General features: G+C 40.0%; 1 protein-coding gene across 2 annotated transcripts in view; it reads left to right on the top strand.

Annotated features, from left to right (window-relative positions):
* Positions 1 to 894: 894 nt before the first annotated feature.
* Positions 895 to 12,142, top strand: part of bcl11aa (BCL11 transcription factor A a) — a 70,324-nt gene continuing 59,076 nt past the window's right edge. The window contains exons 1-2 of one of the 2 annotated variants that reach the window (XM_051651694.1): positions 895 to 1,464; positions 5,234 to 5,569. In XM_051651694.1, coding sequence (XP_051507654.1) covers positions 1,410 to 1,464; positions 5,234 to 5,569 — 391 coding nt within the window. In that variant the 5' untranslated portion in view covers positions 895 to 1,409. Of the gene's footprint in view, positions 1,465 to 2,199; positions 2,257 to 5,233; positions 5,570 to 12,142 lie in introns of those variants that run through there. The other variant, XM_051651695.1, reaches the window with a different exon arrangement.

Raw genomic sequence — 12,142 nt, forward strand, 5'->3', positions numbered from 1 at the left:
TTCACGCATGCAGCCTCTGCATTGAGTCTCTGGAGCACTCGCTTAGTCTAGCACTTCAACTAGTTCGCAGGGGTGTATTTCTCTTCCTCCCACCTCATGCATGGAACAGCGCTTGTCATCAGGTTTTGTTATAGCCTACGCTTTATGTCTCTTTTCGTCTTTTCGAATGCATCGGCTGTTTACAGCATCTTTATATATTTCTAAATCTACGCGGTGGTTTACTAACACCCCCTCTCCTCCCCCAGTCGCCACGATTCTCTATAATCTGAGCACATCTGAAACCTATTACCCCGTCCCCTCTCTATAGTGGGCTGCTCCCTCGATCTATTCGTCAGTGTGTTGTTATATTTTTAAAATTACACTCTTGTAGTATTTAAGTCCCACCTACATCACTCGCAAAGTGTGTTAGCTAGTTTGCCATTTTTTATGTGATGTCCCATAGGAGGAAAGTGCAATCATCACGCGCCCTTCTGATCAGCGCACGCGGCGGTTGAACCCTCATGCCCTAGCGCGGAACCTGTCTGTCCTGTTCATGCAACCCATATAGTCTCTCGCTAACTGTTCCGCTTCAGAAACAGCTTCACTCTACCAGCCCTCGCACAGCGTGTAGTGCCTCGGACTGTGTGACCAGGACTTCAGTGACTGTGTTTCAAGCACTGTCTACTCCAGAAGCCCCGATCAATGACCACTACGAAACCTTATATCTGGGGCTCCTCTCCCCCTCCCTTTGTATATAGCATGTCCGGCCCCCTTGAATCTCCTGTCCATTGGCTCCTCGTGGTCTGTTTTCCTGTGACCACACACACACACACACACACACACACACACACACACACACACACACACACACACACACACACACACATTGCTTTCATTAAACATATCTCTCACTCTCTCTCCCTCTCTCTCTCTCTCTCTCTCTCTCTCTCTCTCTCTCTGTGTGTGTGTGTGTGTTTGAGTCTCTCTCCCCTTCTCTCTCTCTCGCTCGCCTCTTGTCCGGCCCCCTGATCTTTCTGTCCATTGGCTTCTTCGGGTCTATTTTTCATGTCCAACCCCTAATGAGTGTCCATTGGTTTTGTTATTTTCACTCCCTCCTCCCACTCCACGGCTTTGCCCTGCCCATGTTCTGTATGTCTGTGTCCATCCATCTCCTGACGTTCAAGTTCGTAGGGACGTCACGTCCGCACTTGAACTTGCAGCTCAGGGGGGCTTTTGCCATTTTTTCATCTCTCTCTCGTTTCAAAAAAGCCATGACGGCTATCCCACAATCCATCTTCCCTGCGCCATCTTTGTATTATTTCTAATTTATTTTGGATGTCAAAGGCATTGATGAAGATATTTTCTCTGGAGCCTCCCTTCTAACCCGGCTCTCCCGATGTGAACCGAGCTGAAAGCCACCACCAACCACCATGTCTCGCCGCAAGCAAGGCAAACCCCAGCACTTAAGCAAACGGGATTTTTCGCGTAAGTAAACGAAAATATATTCTCTACCCTCTCCTTTACCTGTTTTTGGGTCCATTCTGTAGTAGCCTATTGAATTCGGAGGAAAAAGCAGTGAAGAGGAGCGTAATTCTCGGTGAAGACGCACACTGGACACTGGACAGCGCAGATCGTGGTCAAGTGGACTTCAGAGAAGAGTGTTTCCATCTATGAAATGCCTTTGCGCGCAGCTTCCTCAGCTGCAATGCCAGAAAAGTTTCCTTTCCACTGCGATACTTTCCATGCAATGTGAAGAAGTTCATGCCAAATCGGTCTTTAGGCGCGCATGTCTTGCCTCTCGTGCCCTCGTCGCGTTGACCACTTAAGAGATATACGGACTGTGGTGGGTATATGCATGCATGCTTTAGCTCGGTTATTTAGACTCTCATCTCGTGGAATGTCCCGTAACGCTGCCTGTCTGTGATTCTGGGCAGGATTTCCCCCCTCTCGCGCTATTTTTGGAAGATTTTCAAAGAGTGGAATTGAATTCTGATTGGGAAAAATCGCGTACCCGACTGTTTACAAGCGCCGCGTGCGCGTACTGCCAGCTAATAGAGAATGATAGTTGCCTTTCTGAGATTAACATTGCACAGAAATCTAAATATAAAACGTATTTGATGCATTTGAATTATAAACTCGAGCTTTTCTTACATTTGAGGTTAAAACGTAATTCTGGTCTACTCGCGTGTGCTTTCGTTTTAAAGCAATAGGAGAAGCTTCTAAGCCACACTATTTACGCTTCGCGTGCATGCCATGCAAGGACAAATGCTATTTTACGTAAGCCTGATTTTGTTTTAAATGTCGATGACAAAGGTAAGGCAAAACCTAAATGTAATGCAGATATTTAGATATAACTGCAGCTTATCGAAAACCAGTCATGTGTGTTCATGAATAGGCCACAGAGTTTTATTTTCGAACTATTCTTCGAAAAGGTTGGTCAAGTTATCTTTTTTTTTGTTGGTTTTTTTGTGCTTTTAATGTGTCGTGAAGGGTTGTGGTAAGTTGCCTTGTTGTAAATACAAGTGTCTTTCTTATATTATGGATCAAAAATGTTTTCCGGAGCAAGAGGAAAAGAAAACATTACACTTTCTCAGAGATTATCACTTTTTGATGTCCCAAACGCCAAGCTCCAAACAGTATTAGGCTACGTTTTATTAGGTAAACATGTTTGACACAAATCCAGAGTTGTTGTTACATTGTAACGTATCGTGTAACATTATAGGGTTTCCACACACACACACAGGCTTTGGATTCACCGCGCGCGGATTACTCAGTATGTCCGTTGCTGTAGGTGTCAGAAATCCGCCACTAGGGGGCAGAGGACGATCATAAACTAGACATGAACCCGATCAGTTTCACCGCTATCTTTATCTATATTTGACCATATGTTAGCAAGAGAGAAACGTATTGCAGGCTATATGAACTCGTAACTATTGTTTCCTCGTCCTTTCCTGACCTGGCATGAAATGTTGATTTTTTTTATACCTCGTATTTAGTACAAGTAAATCCTCGGAAAACTAACAGGAGGTTCAGGCAATACACATGGACTAATGTCGATCTTGATAAACTTTGCCATTTAATTCATAATTACACAGAGGGCAGTTATTTTGGCAGTGAGAGATATTCGAACGAATGAGCTGTTTTACTAACAGGTCCAACTTGTATTCTTTTTATTCAAAACCAGCTTCAATTGCTCACCTTTAAACACAAAGAGATAGCCTAATTTTCAGAGGAGAACCATTTAAAAATAAATTGTAATATTACTGGATTTTTTTTTTTTACCTGCTTTTAAAATCAAACACAGTAGGTGTTGTAAAATGCCAAAATATATTGGAAATAAAATAAAAATAAATTCAATATGCTGGTCAGCGCTAAGTGCAGTGGAATTTATCAAATAATTGGGAAAGCTCTTATGTCCAGTTTGCACTGTTTTTAGTTGTTGTGTCGGTCACGTATTCAGTTTAAAATTCTGAGTCATCACAGTTTGATTTTGTGTAATTCTCTGGATTATCAAATATTCTTTTGCAACATAATTATCGGACATTCGTTTATTTTTACAAGGTCGGTTGTATAGAGATTCTTTGATAGGCTATCATTTAGAAATATGTATGTATGCATACGTGTGAGCATTTGTTAAGACGTCAGATGTGAAAATAAGTATAAAAAGTACGACTAATTATCGTAGCCAAATTCAAGACTTGAATCTGCTATTGTTTTATGTGATGTAGCCTATTTTATTGTACCAAAGACAAAAACTGAAATAATTTTTTTTTTTTTTTTTTTTGCCAACATAAGTAGCTACTCGCTCGGTTTTATTATTATATAATCTAGACTGAAGTCTTGCGTTTATTGATTATCTCTCTGTTTCATCATAATCACACATAATTGGAAGCTTTACAGCTGTTATCACTGGGAAACGATAACATCCAGATGCATAGACAAATTCATATCAGAATCACTCTGTATCAGATTTAAAATAGTTTGAGTACTTGAGTTGGCCCTCTTTTATGTATTTGCATCGCGAGCAATTGAACTCGAAAAAAAAAATAATAATAACAATAAGAAAAATAAATAATGCAAAAGCAGACAAGGGCATTTTTATTTCACACAAAATATTTATGTGGTATTTCAGGGGCAAATATGCTGAATGTTTCTTCATGAGCACATCTGCCCCTCAAAATCTGCCCCAGACTGGGCTGAAGTTAATTTAATTGCGGTGCGCATGATCCCATCACCTTTAAAAAAAAAAAAAAAAATCCAAATCTGTACCAATCATCACCCATTAAAATTAAAATCTATTTTTTGATTCTCTGTGGTTTTAGGTTAATTAAAGGATGAAATTGGCAGTTTATAAAGAAGGTCAAGATGCTTAACCATTAGGAAGCTAACATAGTGTAAAAGATTTAACTAAACAGTCATAATAAAAATGCATTTCACACGTCACTAGAGAAATGTGTGCGATAACCTTATAGCTAACTTTATCATGAGGGAAAAAACGAACATTGCTGTTGTGTGAAGCGTATTTTGTTGCAGCTTTGAGCAGTAGTTTGTTATCAGGCAAGTAACAGTCACTGTGGGTTAGCTGGCTATCTTGAGTACCGAATCTACACGTGTTGTCCATGCAGTTATTTGATAATCCAGATGTGTGTACAGTCGAGTGAAACAGTCAGAATGACACGAATTTAGTTCAGACACAGATCAGATGGTAATGCTACAACGAATATATATATATATATATATATATATATATATATATATATATATATATATATATATATATATATATATATATAATAGATAAACGAAAAAATGTTGGCTTTACTAATATTACATTATATTATAATAAATCAAAAACGAATAAGCTATTATGCCACTGCTATCATAGGTATGGGAATTTTATGTTTGTATTGGTAATTAAAGTTGAACTCACTCAGAAATTATACAACAGACATCCACTGAGTTATTGATTTTAATTATGATTTTTTTATTATTTATTATTATGATTTTTTTTTTTTTTTTTTTTTGGATTACATTTATGGGACATTTTGGTATGAACATCCATAGTCAGTTAATGTAGAGAAACAGTTTTGTCAAACAAAAATAGCAAATGTAATCCTGTGTGAAGTAATGCATGTTTCTTCCCCTGATATGTGCGTCCTCATCTTGGCTGCATTCATTACAGCACCCATAGTCTCTAATATTCCTTTTGCTTTTCATTCCCTCTGTGTCGCATATGGATTCTTCCCACATGCAGCCGAGCCCCTGTCAGCCGTGGTCTCGGAGGAGAGGCAGGAACAGCGTGGGCTGGTACAGGTAGCTCCAGAGGGAGACCAGGACCTGCTCACCTGTGGCCAGTGTCAGATGAACTTTCCTTTGGGAGACATTCTTATTTTCATTGAGCACAAAAGGAAGCAGTGCAATGGCACTTTGTGCATGGACAAAGCAGTGGATAAGCCCCCATCACCCTCGCACAGTGAGCTAAGGAGAGCCTCCAACCCTGTAGAGGTGGGCGTCCAGGTCACACCAGAGGATGATGACTGCTTATCTACGTCTTCACGAGGAATCTGTCCCAAACAGGAAAACATTACAGGTAACCTCATCTCAAAAGCTATTTGTTTCTATGAAATGATAGCAAAGCTGTATGTGTGCGTGTGTGTGAGAAGAACATTTGCGATGCACTCTTTAAACACTCAACGGAGCCGAGTTGTTGTGTGGGCCACATCGTAGACACATGTCCTATCTGGGAGCTGAATATTTAAAAGCTGTGGGGCAGGAAGGGGAAGGGGGTATATTCAATCAAACCTCAGAGTGAGAAGCCATTATGAAGACCAAAAGAGGAACTGGCATTACTTCATAGCAGGGCTCTGTTAGCGTAAAAAACACATTTAGTAACTGATTTATTATCTAGAGGTCATCGCTGTTTGAAATCAGTAAGGATCGCATTCACTTTGACTCTGTGGGATAATTAAGCTCAGATTCAAGCCATAGATCACACATTCCCACTGGCTGCATGCTTTTGTTTAGCACATTTGCACTTTTTGTTTTAATCCGTTTCCTCTCAGATATCTTTGCTGCTCCTGAGAGGTTAAGCTGGTAACTTGTTATAGGATTCACCCTGGTTTAACATGGTAGTCGTTTTCCTCCCCGGCAGTAATCAAATGCGGCCCAGTGTCAAAGTGGCACAGCTGACTTTGACTTAAAGTTGCTATGTTGTTACTGGCCAAAGTAGAGTGCAGAGGGTGTTTCTTTATGGCACAGAGGACTGCCCAGCTGTACAGGGAGAAAGAGAGGGAGTGAAAGGGGGAATTTTTGGTGCTGGAGGGGCGTTTTGAGAAGCTCTTGGTGTGACAGGAGAGGCCATTCCCCTTGGTGTGTGTCCACAGGCTCATGGGAAATGCCTCTCTGTGCTGCACAACCTCTCTTATGTGGTCTCGACAGATGTATCTTGATTTCATTGTGGGTTTTCACACAGCCACATCTTATCCGTATAAATGCACGCCTGCACATTTTCACTTTGTCAAAAAAGGGAAAGGAAATGGAAGGCCGTTCAGTCATTTTGGTTTGTCAAGGAACAATAACACAATGCTAATTATTTGTTTTAGTTTTACTTTACAGTGCATTTTAATAAGGGTTAGCTTGTAGTGGTTGACTTTGTGCACTAAATAAAACATGGGAAATAAATAGTCTTAGAAAAAACTAAACAACTAACAAGACACTTCAACATTCCGACTGTAAATAACTTTAAAAAAAAATCTCTGGAATCTCGTGTGTTAAAATACAACCTAATGTAGTCATAAGCGTGAAGTGAAATGAACTGCTTCAAGTACTAGTGCGGTTATTAGATATGAGCACTCTGTCATGTCCATGTGTGTCTTTGGCTGGTTAGGTGATTTAAAGCCACTGTTTTCTTTTTTTTTTTTTTTTTATGTACAAAAATGTGAGAGTGAGACTTTCCAGTCTGTTTTTTTTTCCTTCTGCCCAGCTTTTACATTTGGCCATTCTCTGGTCTGTCTCAAAGATCAGGTTCCAGGAAGCGTCTGGGTCTGGTTAGCCCCATCAGCAGTCATTTGTACTTGACCCTTTGCTTTGGGCTAATTATCGGCTGCTGAGTTCAAGTATCAAGCTGTTTTCCAAGAGTCTTCACTTGCATTTTGGAGACAGCACAATTTGAGAAAACAAAGAATGATTCCACCTAGTTTATCTGCATATGTGCACATTAGCCTTTGCACAAAATATATAAAAGAATCACGTTGTCTGCTGTGGAACGTATATTTAAATTTGATCAGATAGAAAGGCTGAATGAGGTCATTTGCATCTGCTTACCCTCTGTTTTAAGCATGTTCATGCAGTTTCAGCACAAATTATACAACCTTTATGCAAGCCGGCTATCGCACACGTCTCTTGTTTCTGTCAGCTGCTAAACTGGGTTATTAAACTCATTTACATCATAATGTAAATTTTAAACAATTTAGGACCATAACAGTTTCTCAGCATGTTACTGAATCTGCTGCCATGGCAGATCAGACGGGGAAGAGATATTAATTAGCCATATTATAAATGATTTCAGACATAACGTCTTCAAGGTTAGTTTTAACTGCAGCTTACCATGAATATGTAAACTAGAATACTTTGTTAGTATGTGTGTGTGTGTGTGTGTGTGTGTGTGTGTGTATGTGGGTTAGAGATGGGCTAGAACAGCAAAAAGCTGCATTTGAAAGGGTGATGAAAATTTAATAGTTGAAAAACATGTTTTCTGGAACATATATTATTATAATTATTATTGTTATAGACATCGTCATTCAACCAAATAAGTATGTTTCTAAGTGTGATGTAACAATTTAGTTTCCATATAGTGTAACAAAAGGCAGTACCTGCCACAGAGTAATGGACTTGCTGTGTGTGCATAAAAAGAGGCAATACTCTCCTCTGCTCTCCTCTCTTCTCCTTCATGTTGTGTAGATACAGACAGTTCTAATTTTACATACCCTTTATTTATTTACATTTTAATCCCTAAATGACATTTTGAATCTTCATATTCCCTGACAATGTTCATGTGTTTTGTTGATTTAATGTTGTTCCCAGTGCTTTGAGCTTTGAATTCGCTCTGCTGATATAATCTGTATCTTGTCCTTTAACGCACACTGTAAGACGTCTAATGAAATGCAAAAATTATGCAAAGTAACATTCTATGATCTTCTGTTAGGAATGTGTTGTCCAAAAGCATATCGATGGAACAGATTGAATTTGCTTATGGGGCCATTTAGAGCACTGAACATTTTTTTTTTTTATCAAGCAGTTTCCAAGACTGTGTCTTTTGCCACGGCAGCCCATCAGAAATGATGACTGCTCTTCAATAAATCGGCAGATTAGATCAGACTAACACTAACACGGACCTCAATACAGATAATTGTTTTTTAAATGGCCTTTGCTGGGTTGGTTTTAATGTCTCTAACTCTCTCGTGCTCGCTCTCTCTCATCCATGCTCATCTCCTTCTCTGCAATGCATATGGCTGCAGCAGTCAATGTAAATCAGGGGCATCCAATTAATATTGAATCAATTACACTGTGTGCGATTGTCTGGCATGTGAGCTGCCTGCAATTTTCTTTGGGAAAATGTGACCCAAATGAGCGGCTTAACAAAGACTCCAGCAATTTAGACTTTTTACTTACTGTTTTTTTCTTCCTCCTTTTTAAATAACATATTATATGAGCTTGACGATCTGTCATGATCATAATTATCATCAAAGCACCTTTCTGGAGTTCAGCAGTGAGGGAGAGAGTGTGCTGACACTGATCGTTTTTTAAAAGGACTTGGAGTATTTAGTAATGTGAGGAGCGGCATTAGCTGATGTTCGGTCATCACTGCGAGCTGACGTTACAAGAATGTCTGTCTTCTGTTGTTATTATTTTCGGAATAATCCTATGCCACATGAAAGTGTGTGCACATATTTGTCTCAGAGTATGTGCATGCTTTCTTCAGAAGCACACGTGGAAATTTACATGTGTACAAAAACAGCTCAGTTCATTTGATTTGTGCAGTTCGGAGGTTTGTGTGCCTTCGCACAGCTTAATATGGGCCGACACCCATGCATTCTTCAGTATGTCCTGTTTTTTACAATCAGGAAAATGAATTATCAGGAAGCAACAAAGAGACATGTCTTTCCCGAGCAGCGATGGTGCTCTGGAAGCAGCTCTTTATGAATATGTATTCAAATGGGGAGGGTTTCATCTCTAATTTTCAAAAGGTTTTTATTTCCTTTCATGGGCAGGATTTCTTCACATGCCAGGGCTTTACACACAAGACCTGTCCCCCCTTTCAAAGAACATCAAGCTATCGTATGCGGGTGTATGCCCATATGTGTTTGTGTATGCATCTAGTCGCTGCTCTACCTGTGAATGTGTACTAGCTTGTGTCTGATCATAGAAAAAAAGCAATTCCGTGCATGTGTGTGGTGTGTGAAAGAGGTGTGCATAGCTTTCCATGGGGATAAGGTTTAATAATAGCACAGCATGATGTTTAATTCTCTTGGAGCTGTTTGCTGCATGCAAAGATGTGTCTCGTGGCATCCTTCATAGAAACATTGCGATATTCTGCATCCTCTGGCTTGATTTGCATGATACACTGTGCTGTGGGGGTGGACGGCTTCCTTTCATTTGCCATTCTCATCTAATGGGCTATAGCGCACACTTTTGTTGGACTGGGAATTTCGTGTTGCCTGGGAAAAAAGAAATGCCTCTGCTGTTTATCCAAAAACAAAAAGAATGAGAAAAACACAGTCAAGTCAGGATACATTTTTTCAGTTGTGCTATACCCCGTTTTTATATTTGATATTTGAAAGATGTGTGAATTGCAAATATGTGGATTTATTTTAAAGGCTTAGTTTGACCAAAAATGAACATTCTGTCATTATTTACTCACCCTCATGTTGTTCCTAACCCGTATGACATTCTTTTTTCCACAGAACACAAATGTTAGACAGAATGTTAGCCTCAGTCATTCACTTTCATTGTATGGAAAGAATATATAATGAAAGTGAATTGTGACTGAGGCTAACATCCTATCTAACATCTCCTTTTTGTGTTCCATGGAAGAATAAGAGTCATGCAGGTTTACAACAACAAGAGGATGAGTAAATTATGACAGAATTTTCATTTTTGGGTAAACTATCCCTTTATGTCTTTGAAAAATCACGGTCAAGTAAACATTTTTACCTGTTTTTGCAGCAGAGCCAGCTTTCGGGAAAACAAAGGTATTTAGCAGCCAGACGGGCACTGCCTGGCACAGTGCCACCCGCTCCGTCTCAGTTCTCCCACCCCCGCACCCCTTCATACGCTCTTAGCACCCAATGACGCTCTCACCCCCCACCCCCCCATCCTTCCCTCCTGCAGACAATGGCATCGCCTTCTCCATCACAAGAGGAGAAATACCCAGCTCAATCCAGCCTGCCTGTCCTCATCTCAATAATGCCACCTGATCACAGGTTTTTCCGGGACTACCTCGAGCGATCGCTTCTTTTCATCAGATGTTTAATTAAATAAAGTATTTAAGAAATCGTCTAGTTGATATAAAAACCACCGGGAAGAAGAGTTGCTTTCCGTAGATAAATACGCAGTGTCTGTTGTTACGTGCATGTACATGCAGGTGTAAAAGGGTGTAGTGTTTGAATTTGGGTCTATGAGCAGAGCCGTTAGCTGTTCTGTGGAGAGATATGATCATTTTACAGATATCTAAGCTCCCTCTGGTCTGAACTGCTTGTCTTATTTGTGCGAACATGCATGTTTGTGTGTTTGTATGTGGGTGGACATGCATAGACCCACTGGGTCCTGTCATATTGCAGCTCTCAAATTGTGTCAGATGTTTTAGAGAACGTGTCCATGAAAAAAATGTCTGTACTACAAAGCATATTTATAAATCTCAGTGGATTACAGACTGGGCTTCTATAAAGATGAGAGGAATGGTGCAGAATTACTGGCCTGTGTGTGAGTGTGTGTGTGTGGCTGAGAGAGGTCCGTGCATTTGTTTGTGGTTTCCTGCCGCCGTGCATGTGAGGTGTGTGTGTACATAAAAGGGTGTGTGAGTTGGCAGTGGTGCTGCAGGACATCCTTCAGTGGCCAATGCCAAAGAGAAGTTGGCACAGTGCTGGGCTGGAGGGATCGGGTGGGCTTCAGGAGGGATGTTCTCCACTACTATGTTTACCTACACACACACACTTTGCAACAATATTCACTGACTGTCAGATACATGCAATGGCCTCGTCACTGCATGCTAGGCTGGACTGTTTCTGTCATCCATTTTTTTTTTCACCTTTGTCTTTTTTCTGTCTTTCCTTTTGCTCTATCTCTCCTGGTATCACCGGGCAGACACAACTTCACTATGAGGTCACCTTGACCAGCAATGCCCCTGTGCCAGCCGGGTCGCTCAATACAATCAATTCATCTGGGCTCTAATGGTTACAGATGGCAGGACTTGAGTCTCTACAGACACCTTCAGCGTTGTTTTTTCTTTATTCTCCTTTCTGTTTTTTTCCTTCCTTCTATCATTCTGTCTCTCCTAATGTCTCTCCTCTTCCCAGTGCACTCAGATAGAGAATGACAATACCGATTCTGATTACATTTGTGTTTTAGTGTCCGATAACTGATATGCATAAATAATTTTTAATTCTTGTTTTATTCTTGCTTTTAGGCACAATAACAGCATTCCTTTATCACTAACCTCTAAAGGTAAACAGCACGCTTTATGAGACTAATATTGTGCACAGTCTACAAATAATTAATTTAACCCTATTTATTTGCAATATACACTAATTTAAAGGGATAGTTCACCCAAAAAATGAAAATTCTCTCATCATTTACTCAACATCATGCCATCCCAGACGTGTATAACTTTCTTTCTTCTGCTGAACACAAACGATGATTTTTAGGAGAATATTTCAGCTCTGTAGGTCCATTCCAAGTGAATGGGTACCAACATTTTAAGCTCCAAAATGTACAGAAAGGGAGCATAAAAGTAATCCATACGACTGCAGTGGTTAAATTAATATCGTCAGAAGCGATATGATAGGTGTGGGTGAGAAACAGATAAGTATTTAAGTACTTTTTTACTATAAATTCTCCTCCCTAAAAAGAAAAGAAGAAAGTGAAAGTGAAAATTGATAGTAATAAA

Source organism: Myxocyprinus asiaticus, chromosome 23 (genome assembly GCF_019703515.2).
Source record: "Myxocyprinus asiaticus isolate MX2 ecotype Aquarium Trade chromosome 23, UBuf_Myxa_2, whole genome shotgun sequence".
Lineage (NCBI taxonomy): Eukaryota > Metazoa > Chordata > Actinopteri > Cypriniformes > Catostomidae > Myxocyprinus > Myxocyprinus asiaticus.